Raw genomic sequence first — 16405 nt, 5'->3', positions numbered from 1 at the left:
CAAGCATCCGTTGCTCACACTGAATTTATTTAAAATCCCACGTACTTTCTGCTTTCAGGATCAGGCTTCTGATGTCTAAATAGCTAACGAGACTCATGTTTAGGAAGGAGGGCTTGGTAATTTGGTGGCCAAACTTCACAGATCTTGTCCTCCTTTGAAACCTCATGAAAGTGAGATATGGAATACATTATGAGTTATGACCTACAAACCACACTGATGTGCAAAATGGAAGGAATAGAAACCTATGCACGGACATCCAATGTACCAGCACTTTACTGGTGGGTACAATGGTGTCTGCTGAATCTTCACTGAGGCCCCTGTTACGACATTGACTGGAGTATATTTCTGCTAGCCTCTTTATCTAAGGTGTACCATTCCTGTATGAAAGGCCTTGTGCAGGAGATAATGACTCTGCACATGCAGATACAATTGCAGGATTCGGCCCTGGTTTAGTTTCCCCCTTGTTGATTTTGTTTTGTTGTTTTTTTTTCCCTATCAAAATCATTTCATATTGGTGGAATATGAAATTCATATTTGATATTCATGGGCAGGGACAGCTGCAGACGGTCCTTGAAAGACATATAACTTTTTTTTTTTTTTTTAAATAGCAAATAGGCTTTTCTCAAATATTCCCTTTACAACCAACACAGCTTTTGATTTTCCTGAGAACTCCCCGAACGTGCAAAGACATTACACAGAGTCGGTTTTATCTTTTTATTTCTTGTCGTGTCCTTTCCACCCCCCCTCCTCCCCCCCATCCCAAAGTCTCTCCTGCCTCTCCCCAAAATCAAACGTTTTCGGGCCGTGTACCCCCAAACACCACCACTACAGCTCGGGGCCACCAGACGCCACCCCCACCACCGCCAAGGGGCCCCCCCGGCCGCCTCACGGGGCTCCTCACGGGGCTCCCCCCGGGGCGGGCCGGGGCTGCGGGCGGAGCCTCCCGCCGCCAATGCAGGCCGCGGGGCCGCGACGCCTGCGCCGCTCCGGCTGCGAGGCCCGTCCCCGGCCTGTCCTCCGCTCTCCTCTCGGTTCCCGTCCTGCCGAGCCATGTGGAGCCGCTACCGGGCAGCCGGGGGGCTGCTGAGCCGCGGCCGGTGAGGGTGGGCAAGGAGCTGGGGGGAGCGGGAGGGAGGCAGGGAGGGAGGGAGGCTGCGGCTGCGGTCGTGTTTTCAGCGGCTTGCCCTCCGCTGTCCTCACCCAGCACGGGCAGGAGGGAAGAGGCCTCGCTCCCTGGTGCGGCGCTGCCATCAGACCGCGTTTGCTTGAAAGAAAAGTGTTGTTTCAGGTCTCTGAATCAGACGTCGTGGAGGTGGAAGAGCGTTTCTGCCAACGAAAGAGCGCTGCAGTACAGGGTAGGAGAGCAAATCCACGGCTTCACCGTACGTCAGGTAGGCATTGCCTTTTCTTGACATTACTTGTGTGTTTGTGCAGATTCATTTTCTCTTGGTGGGGAGGTGTCCACACACAGTGCAAATATTTACGCAGATGCTTTGGTTGGTCTTTTAAAACTGATAGTTTCTGAGTAGTTTCTTATATAGAAACTGAGTAGTTTCTTATATTTATCCGCCGGCAACTAAGTTCTCTGGATATCATAAACACATGATCCTGTAGGGACTTTGCTATTCCAGGGTAAATGATGTGCCATGGGAGTATGTGTGTCTATTACAAATACTGAGCATTCAGTGTGGTCTTCTAAAAGTATGGGCAGATAATTGATGCTTCACCGTGTGTTGTTTTATAGAAGACATTAAAGTAAAATTTATCCCCAGAGTTGCTTTTGATTGCTTTGTTAACAACATGCAATAGCAATAATATGTGGAATTTCTTTTTACTTCTTTTAAAGAAAAAAAGCAGAAGCAGAGAATGAAGGTAATCTGCAAACAGTTATTGGTAGTAACAGAATTAGTAGTAGAATTGAGTTCCTTGATTCCTTGGCTTTTCTTTTGCTGCCCTAACCACTGATATTTGAATATATGCCTTCTCTTTTAATTTGTTATCAGGTTGTTTTGGTCTTAATATCTATACTGGAAAAGTATAGTTCTCTGATTTTAGTGTAGTTTATTTTTTTTATTTACATAAAGTGTGGTTTTTTTTTCATAAAACATAGAAACAAAGAACTTATGTAATACTGTATATGATGTCATTATGTACAGGATCAGCAAACTGATCACTGCTATATTATTCTTAATTTACTTGATCTCCTGGGAGACATTCTAATGTAGGTGTTTTCTTCTAATACAGGTGACAGCTGTTCCTGAGTTGTTCCTGACTGCAGTCAAGCTTAGTCATGACAGTACAGGAGCCAAATATTTACATGTTGCTCGAGAGGACTCCAATAATCTGTTCAGGTAAAATGTTAATATATGTATAGCATGTTCCATCTCAGCATCAACTTGTGGTTTATAAACTGTAATTCAGCTTTGTAACTGGATTTTTCAGTGATAACAAAGATAGTAGTACTTTGTGGAACTTCCTTAGAATTATTCAGGTCGGAACAGATGTTACGAGAGCTGTTGTTAAATATGCTGCTCAAAACAGGGTCAACATTTAACTCAAATGAAGTTCTTCTGAAATTTATTCAGGTAGGCCTTGAAAACTTCCAAAGGCAGAGATTCTACAACCTCTCTGTGTAACTTCTTACCAGTGTTTGACTGACCATACGTAGGTTATTTTTTTTCTTCAGTACCAAGTTGGAACCTTCTTTGTTTTAATTTATGAACGTCATCACTTGGCCTTCCATCGTGTGTACCTATGCAAAGAACCTGTCTCCATCATAACCTCCTTATAGGTATTAGAAGGCAGCAATTAGACAAGATTCTCATGTCTGCTGGTACAGTCAATCTACCAGATTAGTTGGGCACAACTGGCCCTTGGTGAAGCCGTGATTAGAGACAACCTTGGTTGGCTGGCTCTAATCACCTTCTCTTCTGTACAATTTCACGTAACTTGGATCTCGTTCATGATCTTAGCAAGCACCGAGGTGAGATTGACTGGTAGCTGCTGGATAGTTCTTTATTACTCTTTTCAAAGAGTAATATTTTTCCTTATTTCTCTTTTTAAAAATGGGTGTGATACTTCACTTTCTTGAATCCTAATGGATTTTGCCTGTCTGCTCTGACTTTTCAAATATGATGAAGAGTGACTTAACGGTTGTCTGCCAGTTTCCCTCAGGACACTGGGATGCGGCTCATCATGTCACTTGGAGTCATGGTTGTTCAGGTTCCTCTGAACTTGATCTTCTCTTACGATTCCCTGCCTTGAGGTGCGGGAATATGAGAGGTGTGGGAAGAGTGCTTGCCCTTGAAAACTGAGGCAAAAAAAAATGAGTACCTCAGCCTTCTCTATATCAGTTGTCACTAGTTCTCCTGTCTTACTTATCGGTGGGGTGCATTTTCTTTAGTCTCCTTGTTCTGATCAATGCGCTTGTATTCTTCATGTTCCTTGCTGAATTCAGCTGCAGCTGTGCCTTAGCTTTCTTTATTCCACCCCTACATTCCCAAGCACCATCACTATATTATTCCCAGGGTATGTGTCCCTGCTTCCACTGCCTGTGCATTTCTATCTTCAGTTTGATCAGGAGGTGTTTCCTCAGCCATGCCAGTCTCCTGCCTTACTTTCCTGATTTCCAACACATGGAAACTGAGAGCTCTTGCACTTCAAGAAAGATCTCCTTTAGGAGCTGCCATTGTTTTTTCTGATCTTTTTATCCCTGAGGAAGTTTTCCCAGGTAGTCCCAGCCATTAATTCCTTAAACAATTGAAAATTTGCTCTCCTAAAATTAAGGACCTTGTTTTTACTGGCCTGGCCCATATCCCTCAAGATCGTAAATTCCACCAGATGTAATCACTGTAGCCCAGGCTGTCACTGTTCTTGACCTCTCCAATTAGTTCATCTGTGTTGGTAAGCAGCGGGTCCAATAATGCTGCCCCTGTGGTTGTGCTGTCTGTCACCGGGATTAAGAAATTATCCTCAGTGCACTCCAAGAATTTCCTGAGCTGCTTACAGCTCGCTGTGCTGCTTTTCTAGATATCAGGCTGATTGAAGTCCCTCAGCAGGATCCTAAGAGCAGGACGCTTCCTGTACTTGAAGTAAGAATGCTTCATCAGCATCTTCTCCTTGATCAGATGGCCTGTAGTAAACACCAGCCATGAGGTTCCTTTGTTGGTTTGGCCTCTGATTTTCACCCATAAGCTGACAACCTGTTTTTCATTGCTGTTTTTCAAAGACAGCTCCATGCATTCAATTTTTTTTATTTATTCTTTTTTGCATAAAGGGCAACCCCCACATCTCTCCTTCCCTGCGTGACACTTTTGAATAGTTTATAGCCATTGATTGTAGTGCTCTAGTTGTGGTTTGTCCCACCAAGTTTTAGCAGTAGTGATTAGATCATAGTTTTCCAGCTGTGCAATGAACTCTATCACAACCACTCTATGAATCCTCCTCCTCAAAGATAAGGGACGATGGAAAGAGCTCAAGGGTTGAGATAAGTACAGGGAGATCACTCAACAATTATTGTCATGGGCAAAACAGACTCAGCATAGGAAGATTAATGTAACTTACTGCCTATCACTAGCAAACTAGGACACTGACAAACTAAAAGCAAACTAAAAACACCTTTTTACACCCATCCGCCCTGTTCTATGTCCTCCCCCCAAGCCGCGCTGGGGAATGGGGTCTGCAGTCAGTCCCTGATGCTTTGTCCCTGCCGCTCCCTCACGGTCCCTCTCTGCCCCTGCTCCACCTGGGATCCCTCCCACGGGATGCCGTCCTTCCCGAACTGAGTCTGGGGGGCTGCCCACAGGCAGCAGCTTTTCAAGACCTGCTCCCACACGGCTCTGTACCACGGGGTCCGTCCCCCAGGAGCAAACTGCTCCAGCACGGGTCCCCCACGGGCGGCAGCTCCCCCCAGACCCCCTGCTCCTGCGGGGGCTCCTCTCCACGGGCTGCAGCTCCGGCCCGGGGCCTGCTCCTGCGGGGGCTCTCCATGGGCCGCAGCCTCCTCCAGGCCACATCCACCTGCTCCAGCGGGGGCTCCTCCACGGGCTGCAGCGTGGAGATCTGCTCCGTGTGGGACCCATGGGCTGCAGGGGGACAGCCTGCTCCACCAGGGGCCTCTCCACAGGCCGCAGGGGAACTTGTGCTGCGTGCCTGGAGCACCTCCTGCCCTCCTGCTGCACTCACCTTGAGGTTTTCAGGGCTGGTTCTCACTCCTGATTCTCCCAGCTGCTGTAACACAGCAGTTCTTTTTTCCCTTCAATCTACTCTCACAGAGACCCAACCAACATCACCCATGGCTTGGCTCTGGCCAGCAGCAGCTCCCTTTTGGAGCTATCTGGAGCAGGCTCTGATCTGACATGGGGCAGCTTCTGGATTCTTCTCCCAGAGACCACCCCTGCTGATCCCCTGCTACCAAACCCTTTCCACATAAACCCAATACAAAGAAAAAAAAATTTTTCAGCTACTAAACTGAATAGTAGAGGGAAAAGATTGTATTTCTCAGTAGGATGTAAATTTAACTGTTGATATTGGCTACTTTTGTAGGTTTATGAATTACTTTAGTTACATAGGTTGTCTGCTGAGCCACCCCTGGTTCTAGTGTTTAGTGACGTGCTGAAATATTTTGTGCAACTTTCAGAAATAGAATTGCAGAAGTGTTACCCCTTCTAGCAGAGATTGCTGAGCACTCAAGTCAGTCCTTCATAAAAGCTCAGTAACTCTGCATCCCACTGTAAATCATGTTAATTACTAGACAGTGATAATATTTCCATAAATCTAGGCTGCAGATGGGAGGTGAGTGCACTTCTCATCGCATTTAATGTGTTCCTCTCTGTGCTGTCTGTCTTACAGTGTACAGTTCCGAACCACTCCAATGGACAGCACTGGAGTCCCGCATATCCTTGAGCACACCGTGTTGTGTGGTTCTCAAAAGTATCCTTGCAGAGATCCATTCTTTAAAATGTTAAACAGATCATTGTCAACTTTCATGAATGCATTCACAGGTGAGCCCAAAGTAAATAATACTGCTTGAAATCAGCAAGGTTTTACTGCAGCAGAACTTTCTGTTGGTTCTCTTTATTTTCCCTTTGGAGGGCCATTATTAAGTGTGAATGAGAGACTCAAAATTGTGAGTGAGGAATTAAAAAAACTAACAAGGCAAGGCAACAAAATAAATCTTTTTTGTCTATGAGTTACAAAGGCCCAGTAGAGCTGGATTTTTATAGTATACTACAAGACATTTAAATTTTTGTATGTTTGGCCAGCATGAAGTTTTCTTTACAAATAATTACAGCATTAGTATATGTCAATTAGTAAGTTTCTTCTCTTCCAGTTATTTATATTGATGAGGGATTAAATATAAATGAGAGCAAAATGCATCTCAGTTGTTGAAGTTCTGAAGTTCTGTTCTTGTACCTTTATTTGTACACAGCTAGTGATTACACACTCTATCCATTCTCAACACAAAATCCCAAGGATTTCCAGAATCTCCTGTCAGTGTACTTGGATGCAGCTTTTTTCCCGTGTTTGCGACAACTAGATTTCTGGTAAGATGTGGACAGTTTGAGATGTATGCAAACCTTAAAAAAAAAAAACAAAAACCTCAAACTCCCAAGCTACACTTCCTGTTATTAATGTTTTTCAGGCAAGAAGGCTGGAGGTTAGAACACGAGAACCCAGCTGATCCTCAGACACCTCTAGTCTTCAAAGGAGTTGTTTTTAATGAAATGAAAGGGGCATTTGTAAGTTCTGTGGATTTTTGCTTTAGATCTTCTACATGGTTTCAGTTGCAGGTTATCAATGCCATTATTGCACCAGAGATTTCTGTTCTTCTTTTATGAAATTTAAGTCCTTAGTAAAGACAAAACTGTTATGTGTTTATTCTTGAAGTTAGCCCATTTAAAGATTGTTTGCATATAGAAGAGAACCTTGTTAATGAATATTATTGTAGAATTTTTCTTTTAAGTTGACATAACTTAGCGAATTTTGTGAAAGTACATGGGTATCAAAATACGGCATAACAAAATGCTTATGTGGGGAGTTCTTGCGTAAGTTAGAATAGGTCTTATTATTGAGCACCTTTTATTTTTAAAATGTTTTGATGACTTTTACTAAAATGCGGTGTTTTCCTCTTAAGACAGATAATGAGAGGATATTTGCACAGCACCTGCAAAATAAACTCCTTCCTGATCACACTTACGGTGTAGTATCTGGTGGAGATCCGTTAAGTATTCCTGATCTTACATGGGAGCAGCTCAAAGAGTTCCATGCCACACATTATCATCCAAGCAATTCCAGGTATCTGAAATTTGTGACTAATTTGATAGGTTATATAGTGAGTTAGCATTGTATTTATATCTTTGTGAGGGAACAGCATTTCTGTACTCATCGTCAGCGATATAACCTATACCCTCCAGCAGCTATCATAGTTTCAAAGCAATGAATTTGCTTTAGGAAGGGGCAAAGGGTGAATTGGAAGTAGGGGCTGCTGAAGAGAGGTGGCTGATGGGCATTTTCTAGACTATGTGTGCCTGCTGGGTTATGAGGATTTGTCTGAAAGTTTTTATTTATGGTTAATTTACCATGAACGTATATGGACTGGGGGGAAACGGAACAAATACAAAATAGTAAGTATTTGGAAGTGATGGTAGAGAGTTACCATACAAATAGCACAGATGAGTCTAGGGGTTCCTAAACCCCTTCAAACCAACCCAGATTAAAAGTTAAAAGAAGTTACAAATGCATTGCTGTTTATTTGCTCCTGAATCATATTACTGTATTGGGCTCTAAATAACGGATATCCATTTGAGTCAGACACTAATTCTGTTGGTACTGATAAGGTCATTAAGCTAAAAGTCAACATACTTGAAAATATGAGGGTGATGTGGAGGGAAATCTATAGCATTCTTTCTTCTGTACTAATTTTGTGGTCAATCTGTTAGTCTGATTTAATTTGTTTATGGAACATCAGCTTGTGACATGATCATGAATTTACCATTCTTTATTTTCTCATCATCCCAAGTATTCATTTGTATCTGAGCTTAGATTTTAATTAAATAATAACATTTACCTGAGACATACCCCATGCTCATCTTTAACCCAAGGGAAGTTAGCAATGATTCTTGTAGGTACTAGAGCGTACTTTAGTAGAGTGACCTGCAGAACTCAGCTCTATTTTACAGATAAGTTGAGAAATGTATCATAGTATTTTATGCATTGTGTGAGGACCATAAGAATCTTGTCTTCTGAAACATTAGAGCATTGGGATTCTGGTTTCAGTTACTAGTGTTTTTTTCTTATAAGTTCATATATTGCTGCAACTAACTGAATTCTAGTTTTGTGGACTCCAAAGAATAAAACAGGAGCTGAAAAGCGTTGTGAAATTTTACCAGCAGATCTGTGGGTTTTAAGTATGTGGCAAAATATGGTGGGTCTTAAAACTACAGACCTTACAACGCATGTTCTCTTCTAGATATAACAGAATCACTGGAAGTTACATGAAATTCAGAAGAAAAAAGAACACCATAAATAAACAAATACATATAAAAGCTGTTCCTACAGATTTCCTGTAAAATCCGATGTGTAATTTCAAATTTCCATTTCAAATGCAGATTCTTCACTTATGGTAATTTTCCACTGGAGCAACATTTAAAACAAATTCATGAGGAAGCATTGGTAAAATTTGAAAGAATTGAATCAAAGACCAACATCCCAAAACAGAAACTCTGGGAAAAGCCTGTACGTATTTAAAACAAATAAAGAATAATTTTTAAAGAAGTGCACATCCAATCTTGGAGTTGCAGAACCTGAGTATAACTGAGCCCAACCTGCTGGGGTTATTTTGTTTGTTTAAAAGTGTGTTTGTGTGTTTAAAAAAAAATAAAATAACAAAAAACACACTGCATCATTGTATACTTTTCAATTTCAGTAATAACTGCATACAGTTGTTTATTTTCAGTATTCAAATGTCCTCAGCATTTGGAGAACAAGCATTTATGAATTTAAAGCATCTGGAGCTAGGTATTAAAAAATATTGATACTTAAATTGTCAACAAATGTACCCAGCAAATTTTACCTAAGATTCCAAACATTGCTGTTAAAATAACTTTTCCATTTCATTTATTTATTTATATTATTTTCCTCCCTGGCTTGTGCAGGAGCTTAAGCTTGATTTCAAAGAAAAGCTTAGAGTGTTAATTTCTTGATCCTCTTCTCTATTTCTGCACTTGTAAAAAGTGGAAGTACCACTCTTAGTTTTTCAAGATATACTGGGTAAATATCCCGTGTTTATGTATTTACTTAGGAGAATCTGTGAAATTATGTTAAATCTATGGAAAGAAGATGCAGTCATTTTTTTCATTTGTAAGTCTGATATGAGGTTAGTCTGCATCATATGTACTTACTGTACTTTACAGCGAGAACACCGTGTAACGTGTGGCTTAGACTCATTTGCTGCTGATCCTTCCAAACAGACGACTGTCAGTGTCAGCTACTTGTTGACAGAGTAAGTCTATCAAAATGAAATTCTCAATCAAAAACTTGTTTTAGAACTTTAAGGAAGATGCAGGTGTACTTACTTGTGCCCCCATCTCTCTTTGCAAATGTCACCTTTAAGTTAAATAATGCTGTGGGGTAGTACTAGACAAATCGTCCTTTAGTAAATGAAAGTTTACGTACTAAGTAAAATTTGTCTTGTCGTTTTCTTTAGCAGGTAGAGGTAAGGAGAATCAGCCATTATCTTACAAAACTGTTCAGTGGATTAGGCTTTGGGAACACTGGCTTCTTGTCTTTGAACTGCCTTCGATGTGCAAGCTTTTCTGTATGACCCAAATGCTAACTTCATCCAGCCTCACAGCCTAATTGAACTTGGAGAGCTTTAGTGCTTGTTATGATGAGTAATTCAAGTTTATGAACAAGTAACTCAAACCCAGAACTCTCTTGGTTTCCTAAATTTTGGTGTGGTGTTCATAAGAGGCAGTTATTTCTCCCTTGTCTCCCCTACATTGTTTATTAGAAGTAATTATTCTGAAATTAAGTCAGTGGTGTTTGATGTGACATATTTGGAGCTTTTGATGGCTTTTAAAAACTAATAATTTTTCATCAGCATTACAGACACCTTTGAAACTTTCACGCTGAGCCTGCTGTCTTCACTGTTGGTTGATGGACCAAATTCTCCTTTTTACAAAGCCTTAATCGAGTCTGGTGTTGGTACAGATTTTTCTCCTGATGTTGGGTAAGCGTTACAAGTTGCATTTTGTCCCTATAAGCACTATTAGGAGAGTTACAAATGAATATCAAGTTGGGAAAAGTCATCTCTCATGCAGGCAACGTAGGCCACACCAGAAGAATCTTAAAGGTTTCTCCCGATGTAATTTTTGGCTTGTCAAATTAATTCAGTAGAAGCTGTGTTACTGAAAACAGTAGTACAGCTTTGTTTAATGTTTATCAACAAGAAAAATGCATAGATAAGAACACGCTATGCTTTCAATGTGCTAGTTGCTTGGAGTGTTTTGATCTTGTGCATTTAGTATTACTCAGAAAACTAATAAAATTAGTTTTTGCTCTTAACTGCATACTGTTGCATTTGCTTTTTTGCTTTACTCCTGTGATTTAGTAGTAGGTAGGTTTGGCACAAATGTGCTTTTGTGCAATTAGGTGCTATTAATTTGCCATTGCCAGAATGTGAAAGGATATGTCTGCCAGTATTTATTTGTTCAAACTGTAGCTTTTGCAAACAGTCTTCTGAGCTAGCTCTGCACTGCAAACTAGACGGGTGGATTCTCTTAACCTAACTACAGGCTCGGTTGCTCATCATAGTTGGACTTCAGTGTCGGCAGAAAGAAAGAATCACTTTTCAGAGCATGATTCATCTGACTAATTTCAAAATTGAGGATGACAAAAATCATGCTTTGTCTCCGCTGTCTCAGATGTTTGAGTGGGAAACCTAAACATACTAATCTAGTATGACTGTAATGCCTTGCAGTACTCTACACGGCTTAAAATCGGCTCTTTTGGGAGCGTTGCAAGACCTCTGTCATAAATTCCAGTGCTATGTAGACATCTTAATACCACAGGGCATTATATCTGTCTTCAACCACTGAAGTAGTGATTCAGTTGTTTTATAGTTCTTCAGTTAAGCCTTTTTTGGGCTAACTATATTAATTTGGTGTTGATCTATGCAGTGAATTGTCTAATACATATTGATTCATCTGCAGTTATTAATATAAAGACAGATTTTGAGTCCACAGATCCTCAATTTGACATCTGAGTCTGTCATCGAACCCCTTCTGTAGTTTATAGTTGTGGAATAGTGAATGCTTAGAGTTGAACACCTATTGCTTTTTGTTTGTTGTACTTGGTCTGAACAGCTACATGCTGCATATTTCTGCCAGTATCAGTCTGTCTCCCTAAAGTGGAGTTCTTATAGTTAACTATGGCTGACAGGTTTACAACATTTTTTGTTGTTGTTGTTTGGTAGTATTGAAAATAATTGCAGCAAACACAGAACACTTCACCTTCACCACTTGCTCTGCAAATAATGCTTTAAATGTATGAATTTAAAAGTTCTGTTTCACTCGCCTGCTTAAGTAGAATGTATGTGTTTGGCTTTACAGGTAGCTACAATTTTCGCTTAACAAAAGAGACTTTATTACCTGAAAGTACGTACTGATGAACTGCAAGATGAACAGAAAATAATAGCTTTTCTTCTGTAACTGTTTTTCTTTCTCTAATAATCATATGCCATATGTTTTCCTAACAGTGAGCTGCTACTACTTAAATTGAACAAAAAGCACTTTTAAGTTCAATTTCTTGTCTCTTTGATAATTATTTTTCTTTCTGTCTGGCTTTTAAAGTCCTCTTTTTATGCGAAAATGATGAATGAGTGTATTTCCCCTTCTGCCTTTGCTATGAAGTTTAATGCTGAAGTTCTAGCACTTGTAACTGAGTTGAATATTTTGTTCCAGGTTTAATAGCTCAACAAGAGAAGCCTATTTCAGTGTGGGTCTACAGGGTATTGCTGAGACAGACATCGATACTGTGAAACAGATTATTGCTAAAACAGTTGATGAAGTTATTGCGTGAGTAATATTAAATTTATAAGAATACTGTTAGTTCTCTCATGCAGTCTTTTACAATTAGATATTTATAGTAATATAAAATATATTAATGTATATATAATAATACAGGCATGCATATTGATATGCCTTAAAATTTTAGTTACCTTTTTAAAAAATGCACTGAAGAAAGTTATATTGCTCAATACTCTTAAAACTTTTATCTGCTACTTCCTCTGTTGTAGCATATTCATCAGCATAACCTTCAGGAGTTTAATGATATTAGTGCTGTTTTACTAAATGACACAGCGTGATAAGATTATTTCATATCGATTTTAATTCAGTGTGGAAGTCATCATGTTGTAATGCTTCCTTTATTGATGTTATAATTCATTTTCATAATTTCACTTAGAGTGATTAGTGCTAATGGATGTGATTTCCTTTTCTCTTTACCCCTTCCCAAAGGAAAGGATTTGAGGAAGACAGGATTGAAGCTCTACTTCACAAAATTGAAATCCAGCTGAAACATCAGTCTACAAGTTTTGGACTTGCCCTGACATCAGTAAGTCTGTATGCGTGCTTGTGTATGTTGTGCGTGGTTTCTTTTAGTTTGTTTCAGACATAGGCATGGAATCTGCATTCTACGCATTAACAAAATATGGGGTAATTTTGTAGGCTCTTGATACCTAAAACTTTTCATTTTATGGCTTTTTTTCTTGTCATCTCTTGTACACCTCTGCGTTCTTTTCAGTAGTCTTCAAACCATTGCTAGACTCTACTCTGTAGGACTTAATCAGGCAGTTAGCCTGTTGTCTTTGCCTGAATAGTAGCTGTGATTGCAGTAGGACTGATTACTTCTGTAAGAGAGGAATGTCATGCTGGCTCTTGGTATGTTTTGGCCAGTTGCCTATGCATTTGTAGAAATCAAATCAAAGGACTGTATTTTTCTTGGGAATTTAGGGTTGTGCCACTATAATTTAATATAATTGCTAGCCCTACCATTAGAAGGACCTTCTTCTCTGTGATTTATTTATTTAAAACATCAATAGGAGAATTCAGTAAGCTTGGAGGTTTCCATTTGTTTCTAAAGTGATCAAAACAGTAGAAATTGTGTTCTTGGATGGTGGCCTGTTCTGGCTTGCTTACTTTTTATCTGTGCAACTGTTAAAAACAATCAGTCTCCTGATACCCTTTTGTCCTTTAAGATAGGTTCCACAAGAAAAGCTTATGGAGACACAGGTTACCAGGTAGAAGAGATCAGCACCTCTCTCATTTTCCTTCCTCGGAAAGTTGTAAAGAGCAATGAATTCTCCTCTTAGCCTCCTTTTCTCCAAGCTAGACAAACCAAGTATCCTCAGCCTCTCGAAACAGAATGTGTTCCAGCCCTTTTACCAGCTTTGTTGCCCTCCTCTGGATGCATTCAAATATCTTAATACCGTTTTTATATTGCGGAGACCAGAACTGTCCACAGTATTTGAAGTGAGGCTGCACCAAAGCTAAATATAGCAGAAGAATGCCCTCTTTTGAGCAGTTAGCTATGCAGGGTTTGGTGTACCCCAAATGTGATATGCCCTCTTGGCTGCCAGGGCACATTGCTGGCTCAAGGTGAGCCTGCTGTCATCCAGCACCCACAGGTCCCTTTCTGCTGAGCTGTTCTCCAGCCACTCCTTTCCCCATCTGTACTTTGTCCAGCATTTCTCCGTCACAGATGCAGCACCTGGCATTTGCCCTTGTTGAATTTCATGTCGTTGCTGATTGCCCAATGCTCCAGTCTGTCTAGATTCTTCTGTGAGGCCCTCAGCCCTCCAGAAAGTTAACAGCATCTTCCAGTTTAGCCTCAACTTGCAAACCTGCTAAGGATGCACTCAACTCCTGTATCCAAATCATTAATAAAAAAAATTACACAGAATCAGCCCTAGAATTGAGCCCCGGGGAACAGTGCTAGTGAACAGATCGTTTCATCTGACTGATAAGGTAAATGAGGAGACTGTTATATTTATATACTGTTTTGCATACACCTCCTGTTCCCCTTTTCCTTCTTTCCCTGGCTGAAAGTGAATTTACTTTGAATGTGAGAGAGGAAAGAGTATTCCAACAGATTTCCAGAATTCAGACATACACACCTATGCAAAAAGAGGAAAGGAGGGAAAAAAAAAAAAAGTAGTTTGGTATGGTAAGATTGGAGGAGGGAGTGGAGGGAAGAAAGGGACAGGTGATGATGACATAGTCCTTTAGTTTGAACAAACACTTCAGCAGCATCCCCCTCCTCAATCTATTAGAAGTATGCAATAGCTATTACTTATCATCTGTATATGAATAGTAGATAAGGTGGTTTTGGAACACAGATGCTGCCAGTTACAGAAATATATATGAATTGTCCTGCTTACTCAGTTACTCTTGCCCTTCAGTATATAGCTTCCTGCTGGAATCAGGATGGGGATCCAGTGGAGCTTCTGAAAATTGCAGATAAAGTCTCTCGGTTCAGGCAGTGCCTCAAGGAAGATCCCACATTTCTTCAGGAAAAGGTTAAAAAGTATTTTAAGGTAGGAAAACTTGCAGGAAAATATCTGCAGTATTGATTTTTGAATCACTATTTTGTATTTAAAATTAAATTGAAGGGAACTGAGTTGTTCATATCCATACTGTCTATCTTTAGACATTGATGAACAGCAGCACTTTTGAATAAAGCATGTTCATTTTAAATGGTTGAAGTGAAAACTTTTTAAAACTGGAAAAATTGGTCATTGGACACTTGGAAACACACATATTAGAACATTGAGAAAATACTAATGATTTAATGTTTAAAATACTGTGATGCCTGATGCTATAGAAAGGCACGTGAGTCTTTCCTAATGAGAAGTTAAGACGTGGACAGCAACATGGACCTAGTAATGTTCATTGAACTGCTGTCTGAATGTTGCTGTCAGCACTAACTGCTTTTTGCTCTTTTTCTTGTTTTCATCTCTATATATTCTACTAGAGTGCTTTCAGATTTAAGAACAATAAAGGCATTATGACATTGAATAGTTCTGAATCCCTGCATTAGCTAATGGCAGAACAAAAAAAAATCCAGTGGTAGCAGTGCAAAAGCGTCTTCTGTTGTTTTTGTTGGTGGCTTTGTTTTGTTGTTTTGCTTAAATCCTTCAGGTTGTTTTGAAGGGCACGTCTATTATATGTGACTGCCAACCTGATTTACTCGTGGGTGAATGCTGGTTTGCATATACTCAAAGGCAACAGGACACGGTGGCATCAGTTGAAATCTGATTTCCTAAAGGCATAATTAGTGTCTAGAAGTAGTAGGAAGTTGTTAAGCTTTTGGCTTTTGTATTAAGAAATACGGGCACGGTATTTTTAAGAATGTCCTTTACTATGCAGTTCTGGTGAGAGGCCTAAGACAAAAGCACCCCTCAACAGGAAGTAATGAGAAAAGTTAGATGATCTGATATCCAAAGACTATGTATCTTGTATTACACACTGTGCCTGGAGATTAATAAAGCAGGAAGGCTGTGAGCAAAAGAGATGCTGTTCATCCTATCCATTCAGCTGTGCTTGGTTGATTTTGTATTTCACTCTCTAACTCTGTAGTCAGTCATGTTTCCTTAGTCTTTCCATATAAGCACAGGAAAGATAAGCTCATAAAATAGAGAATCCGATTACATTGTCCCAAATTATTGGCAGTGAATCTCAGTGACAGATGTTGGTGTTTGACTCCTACTTTGAAATGGGCATTTTTGAGGTCACTGTCTTTTGACTAGCCTCCCATTATTATCTAAAATGGAAGGTGATTGAGTAATTTTGTGATTAAAATTCCACAATACAGCATAAACACAGAGAAATTCACCAGCAGTTCTGACACTTGCATAATGCATGGAGTTCTCTGGCAGCAAGACTGATGTAAACCATTTCTGAGCAGGATAAGGCATGCCCCTTTTACATCATATGGGATTTCTGTGCACTCAAGCTTGGACAGGTTGAATGAGGTGTTTAATGAAACCCTCCTGTATTTAACTAGATTCCCAATCTTAGAACATTCTCCAGATATAACTTCTGGCATACTGCTCTGTAGCCTTATATGTAGTTGTTTAACCTTGATTTAATTAAACTAATAAGTACTGTGTTTTGTTAAGGGAATCTGACTCCATACTGAAATTTCACAGAAGGTTGTTCATGCTTGTTCATGTGGTAAACTGTCTCCCTTCCCCACCCTAGCAGCAGACTGCTCTTCATTAATTGAAGAGTTTAAATTGCCTATTTGTGATACCTTTGATAATACGTAAACCAAATGATGCATGACCTTTTCTACATTTGATGAAGCAATAATCTGAGGCAAAACAGGTGAAAGTAGCCCTCAG

At 40.0% G+C, this 16405-nt stretch overlaps 1 protein-coding gene across 1 annotated transcript in view; it reads left to right on the top strand.

Annotated features, from left to right (window-relative positions):
* Positions 1-940: 940 nt before the first annotated feature.
* Positions 941-16405, top strand: part of PITRM1 (pitrilysin metallopeptidase 1) — a 29244-nt gene continuing 13779 nt past the window's right edge. The window contains exons 1-13 of the mRNA XM_048047582.2: positions 941-1097; positions 1289-1391; positions 2245-2351; positions 5851-6002; positions 6431-6545; positions 6644-6740; positions 7136-7296; positions 8610-8736; positions 9414-9502; positions 10103-10231; positions 11964-12077; positions 12519-12615; positions 14462-14596. Coding sequence (XP_047903539.2) covers positions 1051-1097; positions 1289-1391; positions 2245-2351; positions 5851-6002; positions 6431-6545; positions 6644-6740; positions 7136-7296; positions 8610-8736; positions 9414-9502; positions 10103-10231; positions 11964-12077; positions 12519-12615; positions 14462-14596 — 1473 coding nt within the window. The 5' untranslated portion in view covers positions 941-1050. The remainder of the gene's footprint in view (positions 1098-1288; positions 1392-2244; positions 2352-5850; positions 6003-6430; positions 6546-6643; positions 6741-7135; positions 7297-8609; positions 8737-9413; positions 9503-10102; positions 10232-11963; positions 12078-12518; positions 12616-14461; positions 14597-16405) is intronic.

Source organism: Anser cygnoides, chromosome 2 (assembly GCF_040182565.1).
Source record: "Anser cygnoides isolate HZ-2024a breed goose chromosome 2, Taihu_goose_T2T_genome, whole genome shotgun sequence".
In the NCBI taxonomy this organism is placed as follows: domain Eukaryota; kingdom Metazoa; phylum Chordata; class Aves; order Anseriformes; family Anatidae; genus Anser; species Anser cygnoides.
Note: the sequence above shows the minus strand (reverse complement) of the source record. Positions and strands in the feature narration are given on the sequence as shown.